The sequence below is a fragment of the Hyla sarda genome, chromosome 1, assembly GCF_029499605.1.
Source record: "Hyla sarda isolate aHylSar1 chromosome 1, aHylSar1.hap1, whole genome shotgun sequence".
Lineage (NCBI taxonomy): Eukaryota > Metazoa > Chordata > Amphibia > Anura > Hylidae > Hyla > Hyla sarda.
In genome coordinates this window covers 435,793,026-435,820,803 of record NC_079189.1, presented here as the reverse complement: position 1 = coordinate 435,820,803, position 27,778 = coordinate 435,793,026, and the positions used below count along the sequence as shown (strand labels likewise).

At 43.2% G+C, this 27,778-nt stretch overlaps 1 protein-coding gene across 4 annotated transcripts in view; it reads left to right on the top strand.

Moving 5' to 3' along the window:
* The window catches only part of SLC2A11 (solute carrier family 2 member 11), a 116,452-nt gene that overhangs the window by 74,904 nt on the left and 13,770 nt on the right, over nucleotides 1-27,778 (top strand). For 2 of the 4 annotated variants that reach the window (XM_056531442.1, XM_056531451.1), the window contains 7 exons: nucleotides 8,378-8,470; nucleotides 10,112-10,272; nucleotides 14,914-15,038; nucleotides 15,137-15,266; nucleotides 26,144-26,292; nucleotides 26,404-26,591; nucleotides 26,686-26,796. In XM_056531442.1, coding sequence (XP_056387417.1) covers nucleotides 8,399-8,470; nucleotides 10,112-10,272; nucleotides 14,914-15,038; nucleotides 15,137-15,266; nucleotides 26,144-26,292; nucleotides 26,404-26,591; nucleotides 26,686-26,796 — 936 coding nt within the window. In that variant the 5' untranslated portion in view covers nucleotides 8,378-8,398. Of the gene's footprint in view, nucleotides 1-4,052; nucleotides 4,394-4,452; nucleotides 4,579-8,377; nucleotides 8,471-10,111; nucleotides 10,273-14,913; nucleotides 15,039-15,136; nucleotides 15,267-26,143; nucleotides 26,293-26,403; nucleotides 26,592-26,685; nucleotides 26,797-27,778 lie in introns of those variants that run through there. The other 2 variants (XM_056531432.1, XM_056531421.1) reach the window with 2 other exon arrangements.

Here is a 27,778-nt window from a genome sequence, read left to right as displayed (position 1 = left end):
TGCACAGTGAATATCCAAAATGTATACCAAACACCAGAATTTCAGATTTTTGGTCACATCACATGTCAGAAAAAAAATACTAAAAGGTGATCATAACAAAAATGGTACCAGTACAAACTGCAGATCATGGCACAAAAAATGAGGCCTTGTTCATCCCTGTATATGGAAAAATGTGAAAATTATAGGGATCAGAAAAGGTCAATTTTAAATATACTTATTTTGTTATAAAACCTTGAGGTTTTTTAACCCCCTTAAGGACCCAGGGTTTTTCCGTTTTTGCATTATCGTTTTTTCCTCCTTACTTTAAAAAATCATAACTCTTTAAATTTTGCACATAAAAATCCATATGGTGGCTTATTTTTTGCGCAACCAATTCTACTTTGTAATGACCTCAGTCAATTTACCCAAAAATCTACGGCGAAACAAAAAAAAAATCATTGTGAGACAAAATTGGAAAAAAAAGCCATTTTGTAACTTTTGGGGGCTTCTGTTTCTACGTAGTACATTATTTGGTAAAAATGACACCTTATCTTTATTCTGTAGGTTCATACATTTAAAATGATACCCTACTTATATAGGTTTGATTTTGTCGTACTTCTGGAAAAAATCAAACATAACATGCAGGAAAGTTTATGCGTTTAAAATTGTCATCTTCTGACTCCTATAACCTTTTTATTTTTCCGCGTACGGGGGCGGTATGAGGGCTCATTTTTTGTGCCGTGATCTGAAGTTTTTTTGCGTTTTTTTTGTATTGATAGGACTTATTGATTGCTTTTTATTCATTTTTCCAAGATATAAAAAGTGACCAAAAATTCACTATTTTGGACTTTGGAATTTTTTTGTGCGAACGCCATTGACCGTGCGGTTTAATTAACGATATATTTTTATAAATCGGATATTTCCGCACACAGCGATACCACATATGTTTATTTTTACACTGTTTTTTTTTTAAATGGAAAAGGGGGGTGATTCAAACTTTTATTTGGGAAGGGGTTAAATGATCTGTATTCACTTTTTTTTTCCACTCTTTTTTTTGCAGTGTTATAGCAACCATAGGGACCTATAACACTGCACACACTGATCTTTTACAGTGATCAATGGTTTCTCATAGGAAACCATTGATCAATGATTCTGCCGCTTGATTGCTTATGCCTGGATCTCAGGCACTGAGCAGTCATTGGGTGATCGGACACCAGGAGGCAAGGTAAGGGACCCTCCTGCTGTGTCTCAGTAAATCATTGCCGGTTAGCTCAGGGGGCTGTTCTGATGTCTGCGGCAAAATCGCGGCATCCCGAACAGCCCCCTGAGCTAATCAGCAATGATTTACTTTCACTTTAGATGCAGTGTTCAGCTTTGAACGCCACATCTAAAGGGTTAATAGTGTGCGGCACCGCAATCAGTGCCGCGCATTATTAGCCACGGGTCCCAGCATTTTACCATAAAGTGTACAGCGTAAAAACAAAACCCTTCCAAAATTGGAAACGTTGCAAACTTGTGGTTTTTAATTTACCCACACAAATAATATCTTTTGGGTTGCACCGTACATTTTAGGGTAAAATTGAAGGTGCCAATACAAAGTACAATTGGTCGCACTAAAAACAAGCCCTCATATGGGTCAGTAGATGGAAAAATAAAAAAGTTATGGCTCCTAGAGAAGGTAAAAACAAAAATGCAAAAATGACTCATGGACAAGCCTGATGCTGCTGCAGGACTGGTTAGTTTTCCAGTAGGTATGGGGACCCCTAGTGGTGGGATATTCAGGAGCCGTTTTCTTTATCAAAATTCAAAATTGTTTAAATAACCATATTAGTAAAAGACTTTAATTTTCATCAGTAACAACATATAAAACGTTTTTGGAGCGGACAGTACCCATTTAAAGGGTTAAAAATGCACCTATGATTTCATTAAACGTTATGACATGTTATAGCGACAGGTCAGAAATTATGATCGGAGGACGCCTGGGTGCTGAGACCCCCAACTATTGTTAGAACAAAGGGCAGAAGCGTTGGGCTGAAATGAAAACTGAACAAGTGGTATACAGAGTTAAAGGGGTACTCCGGCGCTAAGACATCTTATCCCCTATACAAAGGATAGGGGATAAGATGCCTGATCGCGGGGGTCCCACCGCTGGGGACCCCCGTGATCTTCCATGCCGTACCCTGCTAGAATCAGTCCCCGTAGTGTGTTCACTCCGGGTCTGATTACTGGCGATCACGGGAACGGAGCATAGTGACGTCACGCGGGGGTGGAGCCGTGACGTCACTATGCTCCGTCCTCGTGGTCGAGATGGACTCAGCCTGAGGACCTCCAGCGGTTCCGGAAGCCGCTAAAGGTGGGTACTGCATGGTAGATCCTGGGGTCCCCAGCAGCGGGACCCCGGCGATCTGACATCTTATGCCCTATCCTTTGGATTGGGGATAAGATGTCTTAGCGCCGGAGTACCCCTTTAATGAAAGTCTAGGATGATTTCTGCCTGTACAAGCCAAGCTGAGTAGAGATATCAAAGGACACCGCGGTCAGCCATGCGCTCCTGCCCCTTTGCTTTAGCGATTACTTGGTGTCTCAGCACCCAGGTGAAGATTTAGGCTGGATTCATATCACAATTTGAGTGTCCGCCGCACAGATGATTTCAGAAGCTCAAATCGCCTTAAATCGTATCTGTGCATGGGCAGGTACTGACAGATATGGAGCCATTAACTATTATGGGGCTGCGGACCCAATCGTAGTCTGCTAGTGACTACAATCTGGTCCTTTCCTCAGCATGTCAGGGACTGAAAATCGTGGCAGACCATTGAGTTCCGAACGCTGGGTGTGGGCTTCCGTGTTTACGCCCGCCCCCTCGTGACATTACACCTTGCATTGAGGGGGTGGGACGTGCCATCATGAGGGGGTGGGGCTATGAAGTCACAAGCTCCCAGCGCCGGCTCAAGCATTCAGAACAGTTTGTTCCAAACACTGAGCAGCGGAGTACCCCTTTAAAGCCCATAAACTTCTATGGGATTCCGCACTCCCACTTCTGAATTTCCGCTTGCGGAAATTCAGGAGTGTGAAAGGGAGTACGGAATCCCAAAGAAGTCTATGGGCTTTAATTTGAGGCGGAATTCCGCAAGCTGAAATTCTGCCGTGTGAATAGACCCTAAGGCTAGGTTCACACTACAGAATCTCATGACGGGAAATTTCCATCTAGAGATTCCAAAAGCGTCCAGTGCCGACAGAATCAGTCGGCGCTAGGACTGCGCGGACATTGTAGTCCCAAATAGACTGTAATGTGTTCCACGAGTATTTTCCGCCTGAAGAATGAGTAACGCCATTCTTCAGGTGGAAATTTTAAAGTGGATTTTCCGTTCACAAATTCCGCTTCAAAAACTGTGAACTGTGAATTTGTGAACGGAAACCCATTCACTATACTATACATTTTTGTAAGTGGAATTTCTGTCTGCAATTTCAAAGCAGAAGTGTGAACCTAGCCTGGGCATGTTCACACCGAGGAATTTCCTCTCCAATCCGTCAGTGTGAACATACCCTAAGGCTGGGTTCACACTACGGAATCTCTGGGCAGAATTTCTGCTGGAGATTTAGCCGGCAGCACTAAGACCACACAGACTGCGATGCCGTCCCCATAGACGGCAATGCATTTCTGGGTGGATCTTTTGGGAGATCTGCTCAGAAATGCATTGACATCTATGGGGACAGCAATGCAGTCTGCGTGGTCCTAGTGCCGCCATCTTGATCTCCGGCAGAAATTCTGCCCAGAAATTCCACAGTGTGAACCCAGCCTTAGGCTGGTCCTGGCGGTCCTAGTGCCGCCATCTTGATCTCTGGCAGAAATTCTGCCCAGAAATTCCACAGTGTGAATCCAGCCTTAGGCTGGGTTCACACTGTGGAATTTCTGGGCAGAATTTCTGCCGGAGATCAAGCTGGCGGCACTAGGGCTGCGCAGACTGCATTGCTGTCCCCATAGATGTCAATGCATTTCTGAGCAGATCTCCCAAAAGATCCGCCCAGAAATGCATTGACGTCTATGGGGACGGCATCGCAGTCTGTGCGGTCTTAGTGCCGCCGGCTAAATCTCCAGCAGAAATTCTGCCGAGATTCCGTAGTGTGAAGAGGGGCACCTTTTATATAGAAGTATGTGGGAGACTTTCTTTCCTTCTCCCTATTCCATGCATTATATGAGTACAGTGTAAGCAGCAGAGCGATCACCCTGCGCCTGTGTGACAACCATCATCCTGCGCAAGGTCCATATCTGCCACCTGATACCCTGCCTGTCATCGGGTACATTGTGCAGCAGTCACACTGCCCGGCACCGTGCGGCCACAGAACACCCCTCCCGCCCATGGAGGAAGAGGGGGAAGACGAGGAGACCCCGACACCAAGCACTACACGGGCACCGGTAAGAGCGGGGAGGAGGCAGCGCGTCATGACGTCTCTGTCCTCCATGTGAGGGCGGAAGTAGTGAGCAGTGTAAATATGGAGGCGGCTTCTCAATATACTTGTGTCCTTCATTCATTCTATTCATACATTCGTGTATCCTCCAGGCAACAACGCTGCAGAGCAGAGATCATGATGGAGCTCATTGTAATAATTATCAAGTAGTATATATAGTTAATATATGGATATAGATACATATAGACTTGGCAGTCTTGCAGATAGTCCCTATTCTGGACCATAGAAGGTGCCTAGTTTATGCAAACCCTGTGCATGTGCTGTTTCTGGGGCATTGCTGGGCCTGGGCAGTGGTTATCCAGCTTTATAACATTGATGGGCTATCTTTGTGGGGGTCCGACTCCCGGTGATGTCACATAATCGCCCCATCAGAAGATTGGTCCCATGTCACATCTGGTGATGCGGAGTCCTCTGTCCAAGCTAAGTACACACACCCCTCCCTGCTGCGTTTGGCAAAAACTGACACCACTTGCAGGCAGAAGCAATCGATGGCTATACTGCTCGTCGTGGTAGATAAATGTCAGCATGGCGGTGGTGGCGGTGCACGTGCTCGTATCAAAACTAGTATTTAATATAGCAAAAATATGCAATTACTGTATCATCTATTCACATCAGGCCATGGTACAGTTTACAGGGCACTTTTCGGCACAAAACGGCCTTTATTATTTGCATTTTATCCCCTGCGTTCATTGCACGTTGTGATTTTTTCATCATGTGACTCAAGGTTTATTTTTTATTTTTATTGAAGACTTGGGGGGAAAACACCAATATCTATACACTCATTTTTCTGGCATTATTTACAGCCATAGAAGTCTAGGGGTACTGCAGCCAGAAAATGATCCCCTATCCACTGGGTCCCCCCGTGATCTTCTGAATGGGACCCCGTCCTGCTCAGTTAGGAGCGTGTGTCGTCTACCTCTAGAGGGCATGCACTCCATTCATTTCAATTGAGCGTGTGCTGTCTAGAGGTAGACAACACATGCACCTGACTAAGTGGGAAGGGGTCCCGTTCAGGAGATCGCGGGTGGCTCCAGCGGTCGGACCCCCATGATCAGCTACTTATCCCCTATCCTGTGCATAGGGGATGAGTTACTTCTGACTGCAGTACCCCTTTAAGGGTAAAACAAATGCCCCATAAAATGTGGTTATAGTGTTTCATATTTTTATTTTGTTTCAAATCATTTTTATTAATTTTTAAGAATAACCTGTTAAGGACCCAGGGTGTACCTGTACGTCCTGAGTCCGCTCCCGTTCTATAACAGGGGGCCCCGGCATGGCCCCGCGTCATAGCGGGTCGGGACCCGTGGCTAATAGCGCACGGCATTGATCGCGGTGCCGCGCGCTATTAACCCTTTAGACACGGCATTCAAAGTTGAACGGTGTGTCTAAAATGAAAGTGAAACCATGCCGGTTAGCTCAGTGGGCTGTTCGGGATAGACGCGGCGAAATTGCGGCATCCTGAATAGCTTACATGACAGCCGGAGGATCCCTACCTGCCTCCTCGCTGTCCGATCGCCGAATGACTGCTCAGTGCCTGAGATCCAGGCATGAGCAGTCAAGCGGCAGAATCATCGATCACTGGTTTCTTATGAGAAACCAGTGATCAATGATAAAGATCAGTGTGTGCAGTGTTATAGGTCCCATATCTCTAAATAATATCAAAATGACCTCATACATTTTAAGCAATGCAGATGAAAACTGCTTCCATTTGTAGTCCTTTTGGATTTAGAGAAGATCTGTTACAGTGTTTCATATTTTCTTATGGACTCCCAGCTTACATCTGGCCACTGCATTTTCGGCTCAAAAAAATACCATGAGTATGGTGTTTTTGGGCACTTGGCAAGCGTAATTCCATCCTAAGGGTTCGTTCACACAAGCGGACCCACAGCGTATTTTACGCAGCAGATCCGCCGACGAAGGACCCCTGCATGGTGGCTTTACATGTGCCTGCTTGGAGCGACAATACGCCGCTATGAGCAGACACTCTGCGATGTGCAAGTCGCAGTACGCATGAGCAGTATACTCTCACATGCGTGGCAACTCTCACATCACAGTGTATCTGCTCGTAGCGGGGTATTGCCGCTCCGAGCAGTCACATGTAAAGCCACCATGCAGGGGTCCTTCAGCGGCGGATCTGCAGCGTAAAATACGCTGTAGGTCCGCTCGTGTGAACGTACCCTAAGGGTGTGTTCACACAGTGCTTCCCTCCATTTACAATGCATCAGCAGTTTGCTGCAGATTCCGCCAGAAGAATGAACATGTTCACTCCTCCAGCGGAATCCAGTTGCTTTTCAGGCGTTCCGCTACAGAACTTCCAACGTGTGAACTGAGCAAAAAATCCTATTGAAATCAATGGGAGGCTGCTTATAACGACTTCCACAAAGACATTTTGTGCAGAATATCTGTAGTGTGAACGAGCCCTAAAGGTTAAAGTGTCTCATCTATATCCTCACTAGTCAGGTCCTGGGACTGGTGTGACTGTCATTAAAAAAACTGTCACAAAGAAATGTCAAAAGTTTTGATAGCCTAGCCAGGTCAGTCACCATCCGTAGGGATGTCCCATCTTAGCTGTCACTGCCGAGGTTATTACGTTTTGGAAGGTGGAGGCAGGAGAGATAGGGTGGATAGAGGATACAATTTTGATAACTGGATGACGCTTTTATCATCCTTCATGACCAAGCAAATTTTATTAAATTTTTTTGGGAGGTGGGAAGGGGCTCATGTTTTTTTCCTCCTCACATTCTAAGACCCATAACTTTTTTATTTTTCCACTGACAAAGTTGTTATAGGGCTTATTTTTTGTGGGAAAAGTTTTACTTTTATTGTATTATGGGGCTGGAAAAAATATATTTGTAAGGCAAAATTGAAGAAGATATGGAATTGCGCAGTTTTGTGAGGAAATAATTTTTTCTCAGTTCACAATACGGTCTTACATGCTGACTTTATTCTATAGGTCAGTACAATTCCAAGGATACAGAACTTGGATAATTTTTGTTTCCTTTTATGGGCAAAACTTGAAAAAGAGAAAAAAAAAGTTTATTCGATGCCATGTTCTGACCCTTATTTTTTGCACCACAAACTGTACATTTTTTGTGTATATGTGACTTTTTGATTACTTTTTATTATGCTTTTTATGGAATGGGATGTGACCAAAAATCTGCAATTTTGGCATTTTGAATTTTTTTGCATTTTCACCTTTCACCATGCAGGATCAGCAATGTCATTATTTAATAGTTCGGACAATTACGCATGCGGTGAAACCAAAATATGTTTAATTTTTCTTTTATTCAGACTAGGTGTCCACAAAGGTTTTTCTACTCTGGTGTTATTTGGAAAACTGCCACTGCAGTTTTTGAACCAAAGCCAGAATTGGATTTAAACAGAATGGGAAATAAAAAAGAAGGACTTATACTTATTTTTCCTACCGGATCCACTTTTGGCTTTGGCTTAAAAACTAAAGAGGCAGTTTAAAAAAAAATCCAGAAAAAACCTGCGTGTAAACTTAGCCTTACAGTGTGTTATTTGAAAAATATTATAATTAAAATTATATTATTTATTTGAAAATTATATTTTTTTAAATATTTTTTTCCTTTTTTGTGCTTTTTTTTTCAGTAGTAGATGGCATTGCATAACATTGATCTATGTTATCTGTGCTCTATTGCTAAGGGCTGCCCGAGGCAGCCTTAAACAATCACAGAGCCAGGAAAGATGTCAAGGACCAGCTCCGTTGTCCGCCATTACCAGCAGATGTCAACTGCTTATAGCAATGCGCATCTGCCGGTTATGACGTGGCCAAATGTGCTGACCCGCACAATATTCCCCTCACCCGACCTATGACATACCAGTATGTCATGGGTCGGGAAGGGGTTAAGCTAGATGATTGTGTTTTGTGTTATTGTATTGTCAGTAATTGTTTTATTTTTTGTTTCAGGGATGGGTGTTGCTCCTTACTATGTGCGCAGCTGGTATTGGTGGCACTTTCCAGTATGGTTACAACCTCACTATCATCAATGCACCCACAAATGTACGTATGCTGGAAGGACTTTTTTATACATTATTTTTAGATTAGTGAACCAGCACAGACCGGGGTTCTTCACTGTAAGAACAGTGGGGGAGATTTATCAAAACCTGCCCAGAGGAAAAGTTGCCCAGATGCCCATAGCAACCAATCAGATTGCTTCTTTCATTTTTAACAAGGCCTCTGCAAAATGAAAGAAGCGATCTCATTGGTTGCTATGGGCAACTCAGCAACTTATCCTTTGCACAGGTTTTGATAAATCCCCCCCAGTGAGACTATGGATCTCACTGCTAGAGGTAGTGGTCATGGTGGACTCAATGAAAGAGTTTAAAAGGGGCCTGGATACATTTCAGGAGAATAATAATATCACAGTGCACCCAAAGTTATCATAAAAGAAGTAAATAGTAAATATTTAAGTGGCATAACAACTTAAATGGGCACTGTCAGATATAAAAACTTTTTATGTTGTACATCTTGGCAAAACAAAAGTTCTTCTAATATACTTCTTTAAAAATGTTCACATTTTTTTAAAGAAAACTGCCTTTGAAAATCCCACCCTTAGGGGTCCCCATACCTCCTGGACTCTGATGAGTCCCCCAGCAGCATGAGCTTGTCCAACGGTCATGAACACGAGATGGCTGATTGACAAGGCTACAGGAGGAACACAGCCTGCAGCATCACTGCTGTAACACGGAGTTTTACCAAACATGTGTCTCCAGCTGTTGCAAAACTACAACTCCACACATGCCTGGACAGTCAAAGGATATCTGGGCATGCTGGGAGTTGTAGTTTTGCAAAAGCTGTAGGCACACAGCTGAAGGCACCACTGCTGCAAAAAAGAGTTATCTAAACACTGTACCTCCAACTATTCCAAAACTACAAATCCCAGCATTATAGGACCTGCAAAGGATGATACACATGAATGACATAGGGAAATATAGAAAATGTATGTATGTACTTTTAGCACTAAACCTTTGCACTGATTTAGGAAGATCTAAGTTATACACTCACCATATTGTGTTTGGTGGTAGAGTACAGGCACTCTCCAATAATCATTGTGTGTGTGTGTGTGTGTGTGTAAAGCATAAAACCAGAAATGGTTACAGAGCAGGGCTGCCAGGCTCCCCAGAGCAGTGAGTCAGCAGAGGGAGGGAAGGGGAGGAGTCACCACAGTGCAGGCAAGAGAGGGACACGCCCCCCTCCCTTTGGATAGGTGAAAAAAGACATTGAGCAGCTATAATATGCTATTTCTTAGTGACATATCGGTGATAGATACTTAAAAATTACCTGTACATGATCAGGATTAAAATATATTACATTTTTTTTTGTGGGATCTGACAGGTACGCTTTAAATGGATATTCTCATCATCAAAAAGTATCTGCTAGCCATAGGATAGGGGATAACTAGGTGATTGGTGGGGTTGGTCTCACCACAGGGACCCGCACTGATCCTGAGAACAGAGGTCAAATGTCATTCAAATGAATTAAGTGGCAGGGTGCATGTACAGCCAACTCTCTATACATGTGAACAGCAGACTATTATCCTGCAGGGTCAGTAGGAATTACCTGTGCATATTAAACATTATTTATTTGAGATTGCTAAGAGAATCAGGACTGTCTAACGTTTTGTATTGTCTTCCCTCACAGCATATTCAAAAATTTGTGAATGAGACATGGTTAGAACGCTACGGATCAGCGCTGGACAGCTGGACAATAACTCTCATCTGGTCCATAATAGTCTCTGTGTTCCCACTTGGTGGCTTTATGGGAGCCCTGCTGGCAGGTCCTATGGCTATCAGGCTAGGAAGGTAATGTATGTTTAAACATTTAAACTACATTGTATTAACAGTCTTATGCTCTGCATTTCCTTTCCAGCTGGTCTCCCAATAGCAATACTTTTTGCTCCTGCAGTTAGCAGTGACTCAAGGGCTGGCCTTGTGCGCACCCAAAAATGTTGGAAAGGTAAGTATCCAGACATTTTCTCCTCCTTCCCTTTCGTGTCTTCTTCTCTTTTCTTTCCAGTTGACTGACCCGTTACCTCCTTCCTTTTGCATTGGCATCCTTCAGAGGTGCAGTGAGGTGTTATTCTTAGCAGAGGGACTTCCTTTTGGGATATCTACCTTTCGAACTTCCTAGCAGACTGAGATCTTGGATTTCTTTTGCCCTTCCACCGCACCCCTGTCACAGCCTTCTCTCTTTCTTCACTTGCAAGCACCTCTATACCAATGACTGCTCCTCACCATTAGAGCCTTTGGGGGACTAAGCACCAACCTTCTCCCCACTTACTAAAGTATCATATCAGCACCTCTCTTCCTTAGAAGGCTATTATCATTATTATGTGTTTTTCAGTTTTTATATAGCCCAGGGTTGGTGTCTGAAAGAAAAAAAACACTACAGTTTACTCTTCTGAAGCTGTGGGTCATCTCCCTATTTCTCTTTCATTTGACCAATGCATCTGTCTCCTTGCCTAGAGGTTTTCCACCAGATACAATGAAAAAACATTTCCGATCTGGATCTCTTTGCATTCTGTCTGAAACACAAAGTTCCAGTTGTCAGATTTTGATATCTCATGGCCCCCCCAATAGACACTTTCATCACTCCATGGGATTAGTTTTTCTCTTCTTATGCTCCCTAGGTGCTCAAACAATGTAAGGCAAAGAGCATCCCCATTATCCCCCAGATTATCCCCATTATCCCCCAGACTGTTTTATTTAGTGCCTGGTATTTGTCATCCAGCAAAGTAGGTCTCCGCTCATTAATTTTTTTCAGCATACTGAAAGCCAGGTTAAGACTATTCTGTAGGGTTTAACCTGCTAAGCTCCATTCTTCCACCATCCAGTTGAGCCCTGAGATCTTAAAGGGGTACTCAGGTGTAAAAAAAAATTTTTTTCCATATCAACTGGATCCAGAAAGTTAAAGGGGTACTCTGGCCCTAAGACATCTTATCACCTATCAAAAGGATAGGGGATAAGATGTCTGACCGCGGGGGTCCCGCCGCTGGGGACCCCTGCAGTCTTGCATTCGGCACCCACCTCTTTGAGCTGCACACCACGCTGCCAGCTCACACATTAAATTACTTATTTAAAAACATCTTAATCCTTCCAGTACTTATCAACTGCTATATACTACAGAGGAAGTTGAGTTGTTCTTTTCTGTCTGACCACAGTGCTCTCTGCTGACACATCTGTCTGTACTAGGAACTGTTCTGAGTAGGAGAAAAACCCCATAGCAAACCTCTCCTGCTCTGGACATTTCAGACAGAAAAGAACAACTTCCTCTGTAGCATATAATAGATTAAGATTTTTTCATAGAAGTAATTTACAAATCTGTTTAACTTTCTGGAGCCTGTTAATATGAAAAAAATTTGTTCTCCACTGGAGTACCCCTTTAAATTGGTTGCGTAAGCCCTTCAGATTTGCCCATGCAAACCTTTATGTAAAATTTTTCTTAGGCTATTTTTCCTGGAAGGTCACATTTCTCATGGCCATCACTTCCAACTAAAGGGACTCACAGTTGACCACCCTGTCTTGCTAATCACCTTTCCTTACGATCCATAACGAAAAGGTGGTGTTACTTCCTTTCCCAATCTTCCACATGAGCTGTCTAGCCGTTTTCTGAGGTACATCTCAGGCATTGGAAGTTCATGCCTGCAAGTTTGCTATCTTGGCCTAAGTGCTCAATGTTACCAAATTCTACCAGGTTTATACTATGGCATCCTCCAAAGCCAGCCTGGGCCGCAAGGTACTACGAGCTTTTCTCTTGGCTTCCAAAAATTATGCAACTTTTTGTTCATCTCCGCTATGCTGCCCTTGATCGCTGTGCTTCGAATCTCTCCCAGCTCAGAGCTGCCCGACATTAAATGGGTATTCCACGTTTTTTTATAGAATCATATATGGTGCTAAGGTGAGGGGAAGATAGAAAAAAAGGCATACTTAACTAACCCCGTTCCCCTGCTGCTCCTGTTCACCTCCGTCTGGTCCCCAATCTTCCCTCTTATTCCTGCTTCCAAGACCTACCGGCTCAGCCAATTACTGGCAGCAGCAGTGTGCTCACAGGCAATGTAATGCTGACAGGCAATGTACTCGGCAGTGCTTCAGTTTTAGATTACTGTCTGGAGGATGCATACCTCCCTTGCAGGTCTTTTCTGCTGTATTATTTTAGTTTGTTATTTTCCGCTTTTTCCCTTGTAAGTGGGGGAGAAAGGGATCATATAGCTTTCCTGATTTCCCAGAGTTTAGAGGGTATTATGCAGGATATTCCACCATTAAAATTCTGCCGCCAAAAAAATGTACTTGTCCATTCTTCAGGCGGAATCCGCTTTGCAGACATTGCCATCAGATTCAGTCAGCGCTGGCCGCACTTGGTAGCTGTGGAGGGAATTTTTCCGTCCGGAGCTTCGGAAGTGTGAACCCGGCCTAACATTCACTGAAGTGATGACACTGCTCTTACCTGAGGAGAACCAAAAGCAAAGAGGATGAAGATGGGGGGAGTATAATTGGGATAAGGTGAGTAAATACTATTTTTCTCCCTCGCTCCTCTCCTTCATGACCACTGTTCTCCATGTGGCTTAGCACTATGGGTTCTTTTGCTCTTCCACAACCCTTCCGGCCCTTGGGCATTAGCACACACATCTCCCCTTCCAATGTGGAGTAATTGTATTTTGGGGATTACCCTGTGTTTGTGGCGGCCACTGGGTGTTCGTAAGAGTACCTGTTTTTCCGATCCACGGTCCGAAGGTGGGAGGCAGCTTCTCCTGGGCCAGACACAAATAATGAGCAAATAAACACACCAACATCAGGTTACAGATAACTGCCTTTACTGAGCTCGTGCAGATGGTAACACACAGACAGCTGGCCTTGGTGTGAGAGTGCAGCATACCCTTTGCAAGCCTTGTAGCCTTGCTGAGACTTGCAGTGCTTTCCCGGGCAGAATTGTAGACTGTAACTTGAGGTTCCCGTTGCTAGGGTCCTTCCAAGGCACTGTAGATTATTCTGGAGGGACATGTATTCCTCCTGCAAGTGAACCTTTTAGGATGACCAGTAGAAAGATTAAAGCTTGAGTAGGCCTCTGCTTAGGACACACGACACACAGCACACCTGAGCTTAGCTGCTGCTCAGGAGCCCTTGTTGGAACTTAACCAAACTAAAGACTGACTAACTCCTCCCCTGTACCTCACTATACAGGGGAGTCTTTTGGGGTCTCATCGGCACACATGGTCACATGGGATTCACTGCTCAGATTTTAAAAGCACAGAAACATTTTAAACATATATACATAGAACAATTATAAATTAATTTAGAAAAATATATTACTTTGATATGACAGTATACACATAATCAATATGACAGTAGGACTCTAGTGGGCCGAACACCTCACACTGCCAGGCTGCCCGAGACAGTCCAAAACCACGGGACAGCCACTGGTGCTGGGACACCACATATTGGTAGACTGTGTATTTGACTGCTACTTAAAATGTCAGAATCTTCTGTGAGATCTTCTGTACAATTTTCAGTAGCTTTTGACTTACAATAGATGCATCGCTATTTTTAAGGTGTTTAGTCTGCACCCTTCGGTCTTGTCATGCTCCAAGAAATCTGTATCTCTGCCTAACCATGAGTTAAGCTGGGCATAATTCTTGCTTCCCACAGAGGCTGGACCTTTTAGGTCTTTCAGTCCATCCCTCCTAGGTTATCTAATCAATAATCAATTCTTTTCCAGAACATGTCCTACTGAATCGCAGTATGAGCCCCCCCACCCCCCACATATGAGGCGGAAAAGTAAATGCCATTGCCATCCTGGGTTAAAGCAAACCTGTCAGCAGGAATCGGGAATAAAGAGGTGTAAATAAGTACATGGCTAAATAGGGCTAGTCATCAGAGTTCCAGGCATACCTTTTTTTCTCTCTATAGTCATTTCCAGTGCTTTTTTGTCAGAGGGTTGCCCATGTGGCTATCCTTCTTATCACTTTATAACTTCTTAGGACCTTAGCCTGGTCCTGAAGCCATGTGTGTGTACTTGTTGGAGTATTGGGAAATCTTATCTCCCCTGGAACTGCTTTAGGTTTTCCAAAAGTCTGATGTGTCCCCCAGTAACATGAGCAAAAAAGAGAACTTTTTGTTACCATCTGTGAAGTCCATTTGTCACGTTCATGTCAAGTTCATCGGGGTGCACAGTTCCAACCCAGTAATGGTTTCTGTTTTTTGGGCATGGTTTTTGATTTACTGTCTACATTCTGTTGGCTTATTCTGGTTGCTCATACTGGTTGGGTACAAACAGATTTGTTGGGTGTCTATACGAGTGGTATAGCCTTTGTGGGGGGGGGAGATTTTGTCTTAGCGTCTGCCTCTTAATGGCACCAGCATATTTCCAGTCTTCTATGTTCCCCCATAATCTGAGGAAGAAAGTATTTTTTACAGATGAGTAACAAACTTTTTCAAATTTTTTTGCAGAAAGAAGTCACTGCTCTTCAATAATCTGTTTATAATACTGTCTGCAATCCTTTGTGGGTTCAGCCGTTATGCCAAGTCCTTTGAAATGGTCATACTGGGCAGAATCTTAGCTGGTGTTAATTCAGGTGAAAATATATTATTTCACATATTTAGAATAGTCACTAAATAATAACAATGTATACCTCTGTTTAAGGCTCACATTATGTCTTTTCCTTTTCTTCAGGCATCAGCATGTGTATTCAGCCTATGTATCTTGGGGAAAGTGCCCCTAAAAATCTCCGTGGCACGGGAGCTCTGTCATGTGCAGTCAGTACAGCCATTGGACTGGTAATGGGACAAGTAGTAGGACTAAGGTAACGTGGAAGTCAAGCACTGAACATTCCTGAGAGTCAAAATGTGTTATTCACATTGATTTAAATGTATTTATTTTTCTACACATTTGGTCACCTTACAAATGGCAGACTACAGGGTAAAATTAATTATTTCGCAATTTGCTGCCATGTAGTTTATTATTTAATTAATCCGACCTCTTAATTGCCTTTCACTGAGCTTTTTTTTTTTTTATAAAATGTTACAAAAAATCAGCAATTTTGGACTTTTTTTTTTTTTACGTTCACGCCATTCACCGTATGGTATCATTAACATTATATTTTAATAGTTCTGGTATTTAGGTACGTGGCGATACCAAATATGTTTATTACATTTTTTTTTTTCACTTTTTGGGGGTAAAATGGGAAAAAGGGACGATTTACATTTTTATTGGGGGAAGGGATTTTCAATTTTTTTAAACTTTTTTTTATACTTTTTTTTTACTTTTATTTTTGCACTTTAATAGTTCCCATAGGCGACTATCTATAGCAATCACTTGATTGCTAATACTGTTCAGTTCATGGGGCATAGCACTGATCAGAGTTATTGTTCATCTTCTGCTCTGGTCTGCTCGATCTCAGACCAGAGCAGAAGACCCCTGGAGACGGCCGGAGGCAGGTGAGGGGACCTCCTGCCACCATGCTGGATGATAGGATCCCCGCCGTCATCTGTATTGATTACGGCATCTGAGGGGTTAATGGCACACATCAGCATGATCGCTGATGTGCCCTGTTACCAGCGGGTCTCTGGCTGCTGATAGCAGCCGGGACCTGCCGCGCATGACCCGAGCATTGGTCCAATTGCTTGTGGTCATGTACAGGACGTGAATGTACGTCCTGGTGCGTTAAGTACCACCGCACCAGGACGTACATTTATGTCCTGCATCGTTAAGGGGACATCTGCAGCCTAAATAAACTTATCCTCTATCCACAGGATCCCTATCCAAGTGTTTGATCGCGGGGGGTCCGACCACTGGGACCCCCGCAATCCCCTTGAATGTGGCCCCGCCATTGCCGCGCTGTGCTGCAGCTAATGCGCTTAGCGACGACCTCACTGAGGTCGACGGTATGCCCCCTCCCCATACAGCTCTATGGGAGAGGCGGGGAGAACACTGCCTCCCTGCATCTCCCATAGAACTACATGGAGGAGGCGTGTCAGCCGCGACGTCATGCTGTGGCCGACACGCCTCCTGCACGGGAGAGCAGCGGCAGAGCCGTGGCCTTGTGTAGGAGATCGCAGGGGGTCCCAGCGTTCGAACCCCCCCGCGATTGAACACTTATCCCCTATACTGTGGATAGGGGATAAGTGTATTTAGGCTGCAGATGTCCTTTAAGGACAATGGACGTATATTTACGTCCATTGCCTGCTCCCGTTATATGAAGCACACTCAGGAGCTGAGCGCGCTTCATACCTAGTGGGTCCCAGTTGCTCTCAGCAACCAGGACCTGCGGCTTATGCCAGACATAGCTGAACATGGAGTCTAGAAGGGGAAAAAAAACTAAATGTATCCTATGTCAGAGGTTTTTGTAACAACTATAGATTACCATGTCAGCTAATTTTGCTTGATGTTGGATCCGGTCATCCAGATCTGTATATTGCATACTTTTGGAATAAAATGTATTTAAAAAAAAAAAAAAAAAAAAACTAAATGAGAAAAAGCAGATATACTAAAATTCAGTACACACCTATCAGTAACAACAATATTCTGACACCCCTGAGGAAGTTGCCTAACAGCGACGGAAAGCGTAGGGCTCTGTGGGGGGCACGTGTTGTGTGACCTGTTCATACCTGCATCCGTCTAATCCCCATGAGGTTGGGGCTCTAGATAGACCGAGCAGTATTATCTGCCTACTACATAATATACATGTGCCCTCTTGAGGGTGGTTATATTCTTCCCTCATGTTTATGTTGGTGGTTGCTCTGGTTAGAGCAATTTTAATTGTTTTTAATTGCTCTGACTTTTTGTATCCATGTATTTTTGTATATTTTTTGCTAAAAAAAGATTAATATTTTATACAGAATATTGTTGTTACTGATAAGTGTGCACTGCATTTTAGTATATCTGCTTTTTTCTTCTTTTGTTTTGTATATGGCTATTGGGATATACTGATTTTCACTCTGATATGTACTCTGATATAGAGGTTGAGCTCCCTCGTTTTTGTGTTTGGTTTAAAATGGGAGAAAAGTCATCCCGGCTAGCTCACCGGGCTGTTTGGGACTGCCGTGGAGAAATCGCGGCCTTCTGAACAGCTGAGAGGACAGCGGGAGGGCCTCCTCGGTGTCCGATCTGTCCCTCGATTCTTCAGTCAGCCTCAGCAGGCTGGAGCAGTCGAGCACTGGGAGTTAAAGCTTTTCTACATCTGGAGGGCCACAGTTTGAGACCACTGCCATAGATGCTGCTGTCAACATCAACCCAGGCATCGAAGTGTTATAATGGGTAGTGAGCTCCCTGTATAAACCCATCAGACCATGCAACATAATAGTAGGGTTCCTGTGGCAGACACAGGGGCCTACATTATTGCTTCTAAGAGGCAGGGCCTTATAGAATGCTTTTTTGTTTTACACTGACAATAAAATGTTTAAATGCTATCTTTAATTGTATTTTTTTTAGTCTTGCTTTGTCCTTATTGTAGTGAAAACAAGTTGTCTCTATAGGTCTATAGTAGGGATCGACCGATTATCTGTATGGCCAATATTATCGGCCGATAATCACGATTTTGGGCATTATCGGTATCGGCAATTATCTTGCCGATAATGCCCCACCCACCGCACCGCCCCAACCGCACCGCGACCGCCACCCCTTCGACCCGCCGCACCGCACCCCCGACCCACCGCACCGCGTCGCACCCCCCACCGTGATGCTGGGCGGTATACCGGTATGGATTTTTGCCCATACCGCTATACCTGTCGGGCCCCTCCCCCACCCTCCGAGTCAATAAAAAAATTAAACTTACCCGTAATGGGGGTGGTCCGGGCCATCCATCCTTCCTTCCTGTAGTGTCCGGGGGCGTTCCGGGTGAAGAGTGAACCGGTCCGGGCTGTCCTTCTTCTCCCACGGTCTTCTTCTCCACTCCGGGCAGGCTCCGGCCTAGTACGCTGCATAGACGCCGCTACGCCGTGACGTCAGGTGCGTCGCTGGGCGTCACTGGAATATCGGTATAAGTTATCGGCTATCGGCCCTAACCTGCACCGATTATCGTTATCGGCCCTATAAAACCGATATCGGTCGATCCCTAGTCTTTAGTAAACAAAATTGCCTGGTTTATCTTCAGCCTCTTTGTTTTCCTATAGTGTATACCGAAGTGTCCCATTCACAGGGAAATCCATCAGAAAAGCTTCCTGACTGCTCTCTCTACTCCTAAACAATAATGTCAGCTTAGGAGATTGTTCAAGATATTGCCTTTTGACTATGCCATCAGACTGCTTCTCTGACCGATTTCACAGTGAACAGGAAACAGCTGTCTGCACAATGTGAGCACAAGGAGGCTGTAGAAAAGAAACTAAACAACATGGGAAGGGGACCCCCCAATGCCCCCCGCCAACCAACTGCCCCTTAAATGAAAACACATACACTTGTATGGGGTAAAAAGGCCACGGCCGTTTATTGAGGGTAAATAAATAATTAACTTATTAATAAATAACCATTAAATAACCATCAATAATTCATAATAATAATTAACCTATAAACCATCAATCAAATTAAACCACTAGTAAAACTCTTTCACCAAAGCTGTCCACCCAGCAGATCTGGGTGACATACCCCACTCTTCAATATGTATCTATGTCCACCCAACTGGTGACCCCCTCAACAAACAGACCGTGACAGGGAGGGAGGGACGGGCCGCTGTTATTTCTTCAGGTAATTCTTCTTTGACTAGCCAACTGCCCAGTCATCCTTTTCTTAAATAGAATTCTGTTTTCCCGCCGTGGCCTAGGTAGCCAATCCGAAACTCCTCTTCTTCTGCCCAGCAACAGCAACCACCTGTAATAAACGACTCCAAGTACAAGTTAATAACACTGTTAACCCTTTATATCCTTCACCTACTTCCTATCCTTCTTTTTTTTTTTTTTTTTTTTTATCTAAAACCTGGAAGAAGGGGGAATGGGGGGCCCATCCCATGGGGCCCTTCCATTACCTTTCAGGGCCCATTCATGGGAAGGGGACCCCCCAATGCCCCCCGCCAACCAACTGCCCCTTAAATGAAAACACATACACTTGTATGGGGTAAAAAGGCCACGGCCGTTTATTGAGGGTAAATAAATAATTAACTTATTAATAAATAACCATTAAATAACCATCAATAATTCATAATAATAATTAACCTATAAACCATCAATCAAATTAAACCACTAGTAAAACTCTTTCACCAAAGCTGTCCACCCAGCAGATCTGGGTGACATACCCCATACGCATGACCCTCAGTCATGCCCACCCACAACCGTGGCCTTCTCAATCATATTTTGTAACCCAACATTAAAAATGTCCATACCAATCATTGACAAATGCACTTTGTCAAACCAGTACAGACCTCGCACAAAACCTTCCAGGTCCATGTGCCTGTAAGAAAACCCATTTATTTTCAACATACACTTCTCCATACTCCTGTTCAATCTTTTACGAATTCTATCTTTGAACCTTTCATCTTTGTCCAACCACACTAGCCTCGGTATTATTTCTGAAAAGACAATTACCGCTGCCGGACAAACTTCTTTAACTGCAAAAATAGTTTGCTTTAATTTTTGATATAACACAGACGTATTCCATTTCCCTATGTCATTACCCCCTATATGCAGTATTAGAATATCTGGGTTTGGCCAAATTGCGGCTTTACTTAAACATAAATCAAACAGTTCTGATAAAACTAAACCTCTTTTTCCTCCCCAGAAGATGCAGACTTCCTTATCAGGGAAACCGAGATTTAGGCCATATGATCTGCTTACTGCACGTCTCCTGGCCCAGTGGACGAAGGAGTGTCCCAGTATCCACACAATCTTGGTTGCTTTGTCTGCAAAAGAACCAATGTTTAGTCAAGGAGCAACTCTGGGCGAATATAAATTTTGTAACGGTCAGATTGCCATCTACCCAACTTCTTAATCTCATCCACTGACAACCCTGCTAGAGCCGCTTCAGTCGCGGCCCCGATCCTAAATGAATGTGAGCTGATTCCCGCATTAGCCAAACCCACTTGTATAGTGCATTTCTTCAAAATATATTTAAACTGAAATGTAGTGATAGCTGAGCCATCCCTATGTACAAATAAGTAACTAGAGTTATCTGGGCGAATTTTTAAATAGCTTTCCATCCTTTTAACTGGGCATAAGTCATTACCTGGAAGGCTAAAAATGTGCAATCTTTTGCCCTTCCCCAATGGATCCGTTTTCGATTTTTTAATGTTTATCTCTAAACTATCTTTTGTTATGGAAATATCGCTTACTTCTAACGGTGCTGGGACATGCTTTGAACTTGCTGTGAATTCACTTACTCTGAGTGCCCCGAAAAAGGCTATTACAAAGGCAGTCTGAAATAGGACTGCTTCAAAACCGTCTCTGCACACTTCATCACAAGCCCTGCACAGTTTAATCACCGTACTAAACACTATCGGGGGTCTCTTGTCTTTAACTCTTTTCGTACTCCGATAACCCTTTAGCACCTGCTTTATTTGATAGAAGGAATTAATGCTTCTCCAACCAAACCACCTTTGGAAAAACGATACTCCTGCTAACACATTAGACACATAGCTTGGTGATAACTTCTTATGTAATAACTCTGCCAGAAACAACATTGCGCAACTCACATCTGAATTATCGACCTTAAAACCATTCATTTCACAAAAAGAACACCATCTTGACCAAAACTTGTTATAGTCTACAAAAGTTTTGTCAGATACCGACTTCTTCAAGTACTCCTGCATTATTCCCAAATTAGGTCCCATAAATGCAGTGGGCATTGTATCCCTTCTTTTGCTGCTTCTGGACACAACTGCTGGAACCTGCGGAACTGTCCACGGGAAAGAGCATCAGCTATACAGTTAACCTCACCTTTAATATACGAAGCTTTAAGCCATATGTTTAATCGCAAGCAAAACAAAACTAAATGACGGAGCAATTTTATAACTTCCACTGACCTAGAAGATAGACAATTGATTGCAAACTCCACCCCTTTATTGTCCGTATGCACAATAATTCTCTTGTCTCTAAACGCTGCACCCCATATTGCAAGGGACACCACCACTGGGAATAACTCTAATAAAACTATGTTACTTGTTGCCCCTGCTTCTATCCATGCTATAGGCCATGGCTCAGCAGACCATTGCCCCTTAAAGTATGCTCCATAACCAAACGCCCCTGCAGCATCCGTAAAAATACCTAATTCTGTCCAACTAGTAAATTCTGCTTGCCACACCGAAGCCCCATTATAGTTATTTAAAAATTCAGCCCACAACGATAAATCCTCCTTAAGGGGTCTATTAATCCTTATATAATGCCGCGGGGACCTAACTCCACTAGTGGCTAGATATAACCTCCTTGAGAACACTCTACCCATCGGAATTATTCTAGAGGCAAAGACTAACAAACCAAGTAACCTCTGCAAATCCCTCAGCTGAACTTTCTTTTTAATCAAACAACTATTTATTCTATTTAACAGTTCAACAATTTTTTCTTTTGGCAAGTAGAATAACATATAGCAGGAATCGATTTCTATCCCCAAAAAGATTAACTTCCTGCATGGCAAAACAGTTTTCTCTTCCGCTAACGGAACACCAAACTCATAACAAATCTCCTTAAATGCTTTGAATAAAAAATTAATGTCCTCACAGCTCTCTTGACCTATGAACAAAAAATCATCCAAATAGTGTACCATTTCCCCTACCGGACATATCTGCTTAACTGACCATTCTAAAAAAGAAGAAAATGCCTCAAAGTAAAAACAAGACAATCTGAAGCCCATAGGCAGTGCCTTATCAAAGTAGAATTTGTTTTCAAATTGAAAACCCAGGGAATTATATCCGGATTGTCTAACTGGCAGTAACCTGAACGCGGATTTGATGTCTGCCTTGGCCAACAAAGCGCCTTGACCAGTCTTTCTCAATTTGTCCAAGGCAGAGTCAAATGAAGCATATTCAACTGAAAATTCCTGACTATTCACTGTGTCATTCAGAGAAGTCTTATCTGGATAGGATAAATGGTGTATCAGTCTAAATGTTCCTGGCTCTTTTTTGGGGATAATACCTAATGGGGAGAGTCTGAAATTTTTGAAAGGGGGAGCATCAAACGGACCTTCTACTCTACCTTCTTCAACTTCCTTCCTGATTTTCTCTCTAACAATATCCGCATGCTGAACTACTGACTTCAAGTTATCAACCCATATGCACCCCTCCCCTTCATATTCTGGAACAAAAAAACCCATATCAAAACCTTCCTCTAACAATTTAGCTTTCATTGTGTCTGGATACCTGCTTAGGAAGGGGGACATTCCTTTGAGTTTCACTGGCGTCCATGCTTTTAGAAACCGCCTCTCTACTGTGGTGGGGGTTATTATTGGCCATGTTGATCTTCTTGAAGCATTTGAATACTGCATGGCTACCTCCACAGTGTGAACATTCGTGCCGGTACTTGCAGTTTGCCTGCCATCTGCATTGATTTTCATTAAACGCAAAGCATACTCCCTTCCGAAAGGAACTCTGACCCGATGGCAAACTGCGCGGCCTTTGTGTGGGGAGCATTAAATTTAACCAAAGGCCCACATCTTTTTGGCCCCATTTCAAATTGGGATGTACTGCTATTTTATGTCTAAACATCTCATCATACCCAATCCATGCTATTCCCCCAAAATTTCTATATGCTTCTAATATTATATCCATGTGTTGGAAAAGTCCCGAACATAGGTTGGGCTTTTTCTCCCCCATTACTGCTGCAAATATACAGAATGCTTGTATCCAATTGTTGAATGACTTAATCGGCTGATATCTTTTTTTTATCCTCATCTTTCTCTTCTTTTTTATCGCTAATTTTCTGGGATTCTTTTACTGATGGTAATAATGAAAAAATATCCATATACTCTCCCTTCCAGATTTTCTCTTTGACCACGTTTGACAGGTGAAACCCGAGGGGCGACAACTCACATACCATCGCCTCTTTCATGCACACCCCCGGTACCGACCCTAAAGGGAGAGTATCTGGATCCTTTGGCCTATCGCTACTCTGCGCAGCAATCCCTGTTACTGTATTCCCAATAACCTCTTGGACTTTGTTTGTATCCTTAGCATTGCTCGACTCTATCCTACAGTGAGGGGAGGCTGCAACTTGCTCCTCACCCGACTGGAGTGTACTTTGTACCTTAGTAGAATCGCTGCTGCGGGAAACCGACCATGCAGCACTAGGATTTGTAGGACCACCGGGAGGGGGGGGGGGGGTTGCCTGTCCCTTTGCTGGCGTGGCGGCTAACATATTGAAAAAGGCCGCCACACCAGCAAGTAAACCATGCCCAGGAGTAGAACCCGACAACCCGGCTAGCTCCTTAATACCCATCATAAAATGAGCGGCATCATACTCACCGATCGATGCCCTCTCTGCAGGTGCTTGGCTCTCTTCTTCTCTTCCGATGGGAGCAATAGAACTCGCTGAACGGGAGGGAGGGACGGGCGCTTTCTTACTTGCTGTCCGGCTGTGTCTTGCGGCTTCCGGGGAGTAATTCTTCCTCTTCGGCCGGTTGGCGCTGCGAAGCGATCGTCGAGGTTGCTCCGCTTGTTCTTCCGCTTCCGGCAAGCTCTCAATGACGTCACCGGAAACCTGTCCTGCGCTGCCGACGTCAAATACCATGGACGCAGCCGCTCCACACTCGCTTGTTTCCGCTTCCTCCGCTCCTTTCTGCCTGACGGACATCGTGGACCTGTTCGCAGGCGAGCTGGGTGCAGACGGCAACAGCTCACCCTCTTCTCTATGTACCGGAACCTGTAGCTCTAGACATCGGCGAAGCCAATCGTCGCCGCCGGGTCCGGAGGCTCTCTCCAGCAACAGTCGGTATAAATCATTCATCGGGAGGCTGGCACCAGACTGATAATCTTCCGCCGACGACCTGGACATCCTACCGCTGTTATTTCTTCAGGTAATTCTTCTTTGACTAGCCAACTGCCCAGTCATCCTTTTCTTAAATAGAATTCTGTTTTCCCGCCGTGGCCTAGGTAGCCAATCCGAAACTCCTCTTCTTCTGCCCAGCAACAGCAACCACCTGTAATAAACGACTCCAAGTACAAGTTAATAACACTGTTAACCCTTTATATCCTTCACCTACTTCCTATCCTTCTTTTTTTTTTTTTTTTTTTTATCTAAAACCTGGAAGAAGGGGGAATGGGGGGCCCATCCCATGGGGCCCTTCCATTACCTTTCAGGGCCCATTCATTTGTTTGATGTGGCCTTTCTCTTACAAAATCTTGTGCTGTGAAAAAATGCCTCTGAAAAATAAAAGAACCGATCTGATAGGTTGTTATGGGCAACTGGTCAAATTTTTCTCTGTACAAATGTGTCCTGCATTAAAAAAAACTTTTATACGGTTACAGTGAAAGAAAAATAGTTATGCTCAACAAGGGCCACTGAACACATACAGAGGTGACCAAAACTAAACAATGATTTAACCCCAAGGAGGGGTTAACTAAAACCTCTATATAAGTATGTGTTCCATTATAAAATACCTTTATTAAATTAGGGAAGAGGTGAATCAAAAAACACACATTTAAAAACACTACCCCAATCGCATCAAATTTGTGTGTATTGAATCAATAAAGACAGTCCCTATTTGCTGGTCTAGGCTAGTTGTATTCTGCGTTTGAACTGTACCCATAAACAGTAATCAGTACTAGTGACCATAGAGGACACAAGGGTTGATCATAATCGGGTAATGTGACCCATATATCACGTGTGGTATTCAATATGACACTTGTATTTGGTACACTGTACACAATTCTAACTGGTTACCCTCATTGGGGGTTAAAACCAGTAGATGAGGGTCTCTATTCAGATGGTATTGAATATAGGGACTATCTAGTGGTTACTGTGCATCTCCAAAACTTATATGTATTGCTCGGTTCCTGCTGTGCACCACAGGACTGGTGCTAGTTGGGCTGTTCTGCCCACTGTGATTTGTATTTAGAGATGCAGAATGATAGAAATCACTATTGATGCATTGGGAGAGCAATTTAAAAGGTCTGGCTGTCAGACCCCGACATGTTTCGCCACTCACGTGGCTTTATCAAGGAGATTACAGACAGCATGCTTGTGATCTTTTGACTCCAAATGAAAATGTCACCTTAAATAATGAATGCAAAGCTCATATTTTTGGTTTCTTTCTGTATGTATAAAGAAATCTTAAGATGCATGTTTTCAGTGACATCTGTCACATTGTGAATAAAGAATTCTAAGGATAGACAGTTACAAAACTATCCAAACATCATATTTCATTAGAATATCCTAAACTACAGCATTAATTCTGGTAAACATTATGCTACTATAAAAGTACTTGAAAAATGTCATCCAGTGCAAGTATGTGTGTACAATAGTAGAATTTCGAGAGAAATTGTACAAATAGCATTTTTGTTGTCTTACAGTAGGTTTTGTAGCTTTTCGGTTATGCTCGACATTTGTACAACAGTTCTGGAATGATATTGTTTGATTGTCATAAATATCACTTCACTTCAGGAGTGAGACCAAAATATCAGCATTCTAGAAAACTCTTCTGATATGTAAATATAGGGGTACCACATTTCCTCTAATCAGTACAAAGAAACAAACAATGTCAGTAAACCTTTTAACTACCCCATATACCTTGAGTATAAGTCATTTCTGTGAACTTTGTATTTTATTTTAGAGAGATATTGGGCAGTGAGGAGGTATGGCCTCTTCTTCTAGCCAGTAACGTGGTTCCAGGTATCATACAACTGGTGGTCCTTCCTTGGGTTCCTGAAAGCCCTCGATATTTGTTGATAGATTTGAAGGACAAGGATTCCTGTGAAGCTGGTAAGAATCTTTCCATTAACTGGTCAAACATACATCCAGTTGTAACTTTTTTATGCTAGCAATGTCTCATAACTCAGCTGTCCTGTTTGTCGAACTTAATATTGTGTCCAGCTTTACGTCGGTTTCGAGGAAACTGTGATTTTAGTAGTGAGGTGGAAGAGATAATGGCCGAGCAGAAAGCAATACACGGACAGAAACCAAAAAGTCTTTGTGAGCTTATACGGGATTCATCCCTGCGACGGCAGGTTCTCACTATAGTGGTCCTCAGCAGTGCCATGCAGCTCTGTGGTAATGACTCGGTGAGACAAAACATAACCTGTCTTTTATATTTGAGCACATTCAGCCATCTTGGTCTTAGCATTACTCATGGATATTACATCTTTTTCTCCTTAGATGTATTTCTATGCATCCTATATATTTCAAGCAGCTGGGATCTCCTCTGAGCAGATTCAGTATGTTGTAATTGGTACAGGAAGTTGTGAGCTCATCACTTCAATCACTTGTGTAAGTAATGCTCAGCTAAATACCTTATGTTCTGTTAGGCTATGTTTGCACAGGCAATGTCCGCAGAACATGCCGGCGCTAGGACCGCTCGGAAATGCACCGTCTCATAGACAGCAAAGCATTTCCGTGTGGACTCTGCAGAAATAGAATAGACATGTTACTTGAATAAAAAAACTGGATGTTTTGTTTTTTATTTTTTGCTTATATGGTTCACATTGTTCAGATATGTATATTATGTAGCACTGGCTTATCCTAATAGTTTTTTATTTAGCAATGAATTCCCAAAATCTTTTTAATATAATGTACTTTAAAGAGACATTGTCATTATGAAAAATGTTTTATATTTTGTAGTACTACTGAAAAGATTACTTTTTTAAATATATATTCATTTAAAAAATGTTTTTAAGTTTTACAAAAAAAATCTAAAATGAAAATTGCCACCACTAGGGGTCATCTGTCTTCATGCAGACAGACAACTCTGTGTTTTGCAGCATACTGGATACCGGCCATAAAGTGTGTTGGTATCCAGTATAGGAGATCACCATTGCACCACTACAGCCTTCATCTGTTCCTACACTAAAACTCTCATGATGGGAGTTGTAGTATTGCAACAACTGGGGGTACAATCTTTGTAAAAATCTGTTTTAGAGATGTGTATTCCCCAGCTGTGTGCCTCCAGCTCTTGCACAACTACAGACAAAGGATGTCTGGGCATGCTGGGAGTTTTTAGTTTTGCAACAGCTAAAGGCAACACTGCTCTAACATATTGCTTTACAAACACTGCAGCTCCAGCTGTTGCAAAACTACAACTCCCAACATGCTTTCTCTGACTCCTGAATGATAAAAGAAGCTGATGAGACATTCAGGAGTCTGTGAAAGCTGAATGACACACATAGTGACAGCTATGTTGATTAGCATCCAGCTTTACTAAGGACAGATAGAAAATATATGCATAAAAACTACAACTCCTAACATGCTTTCT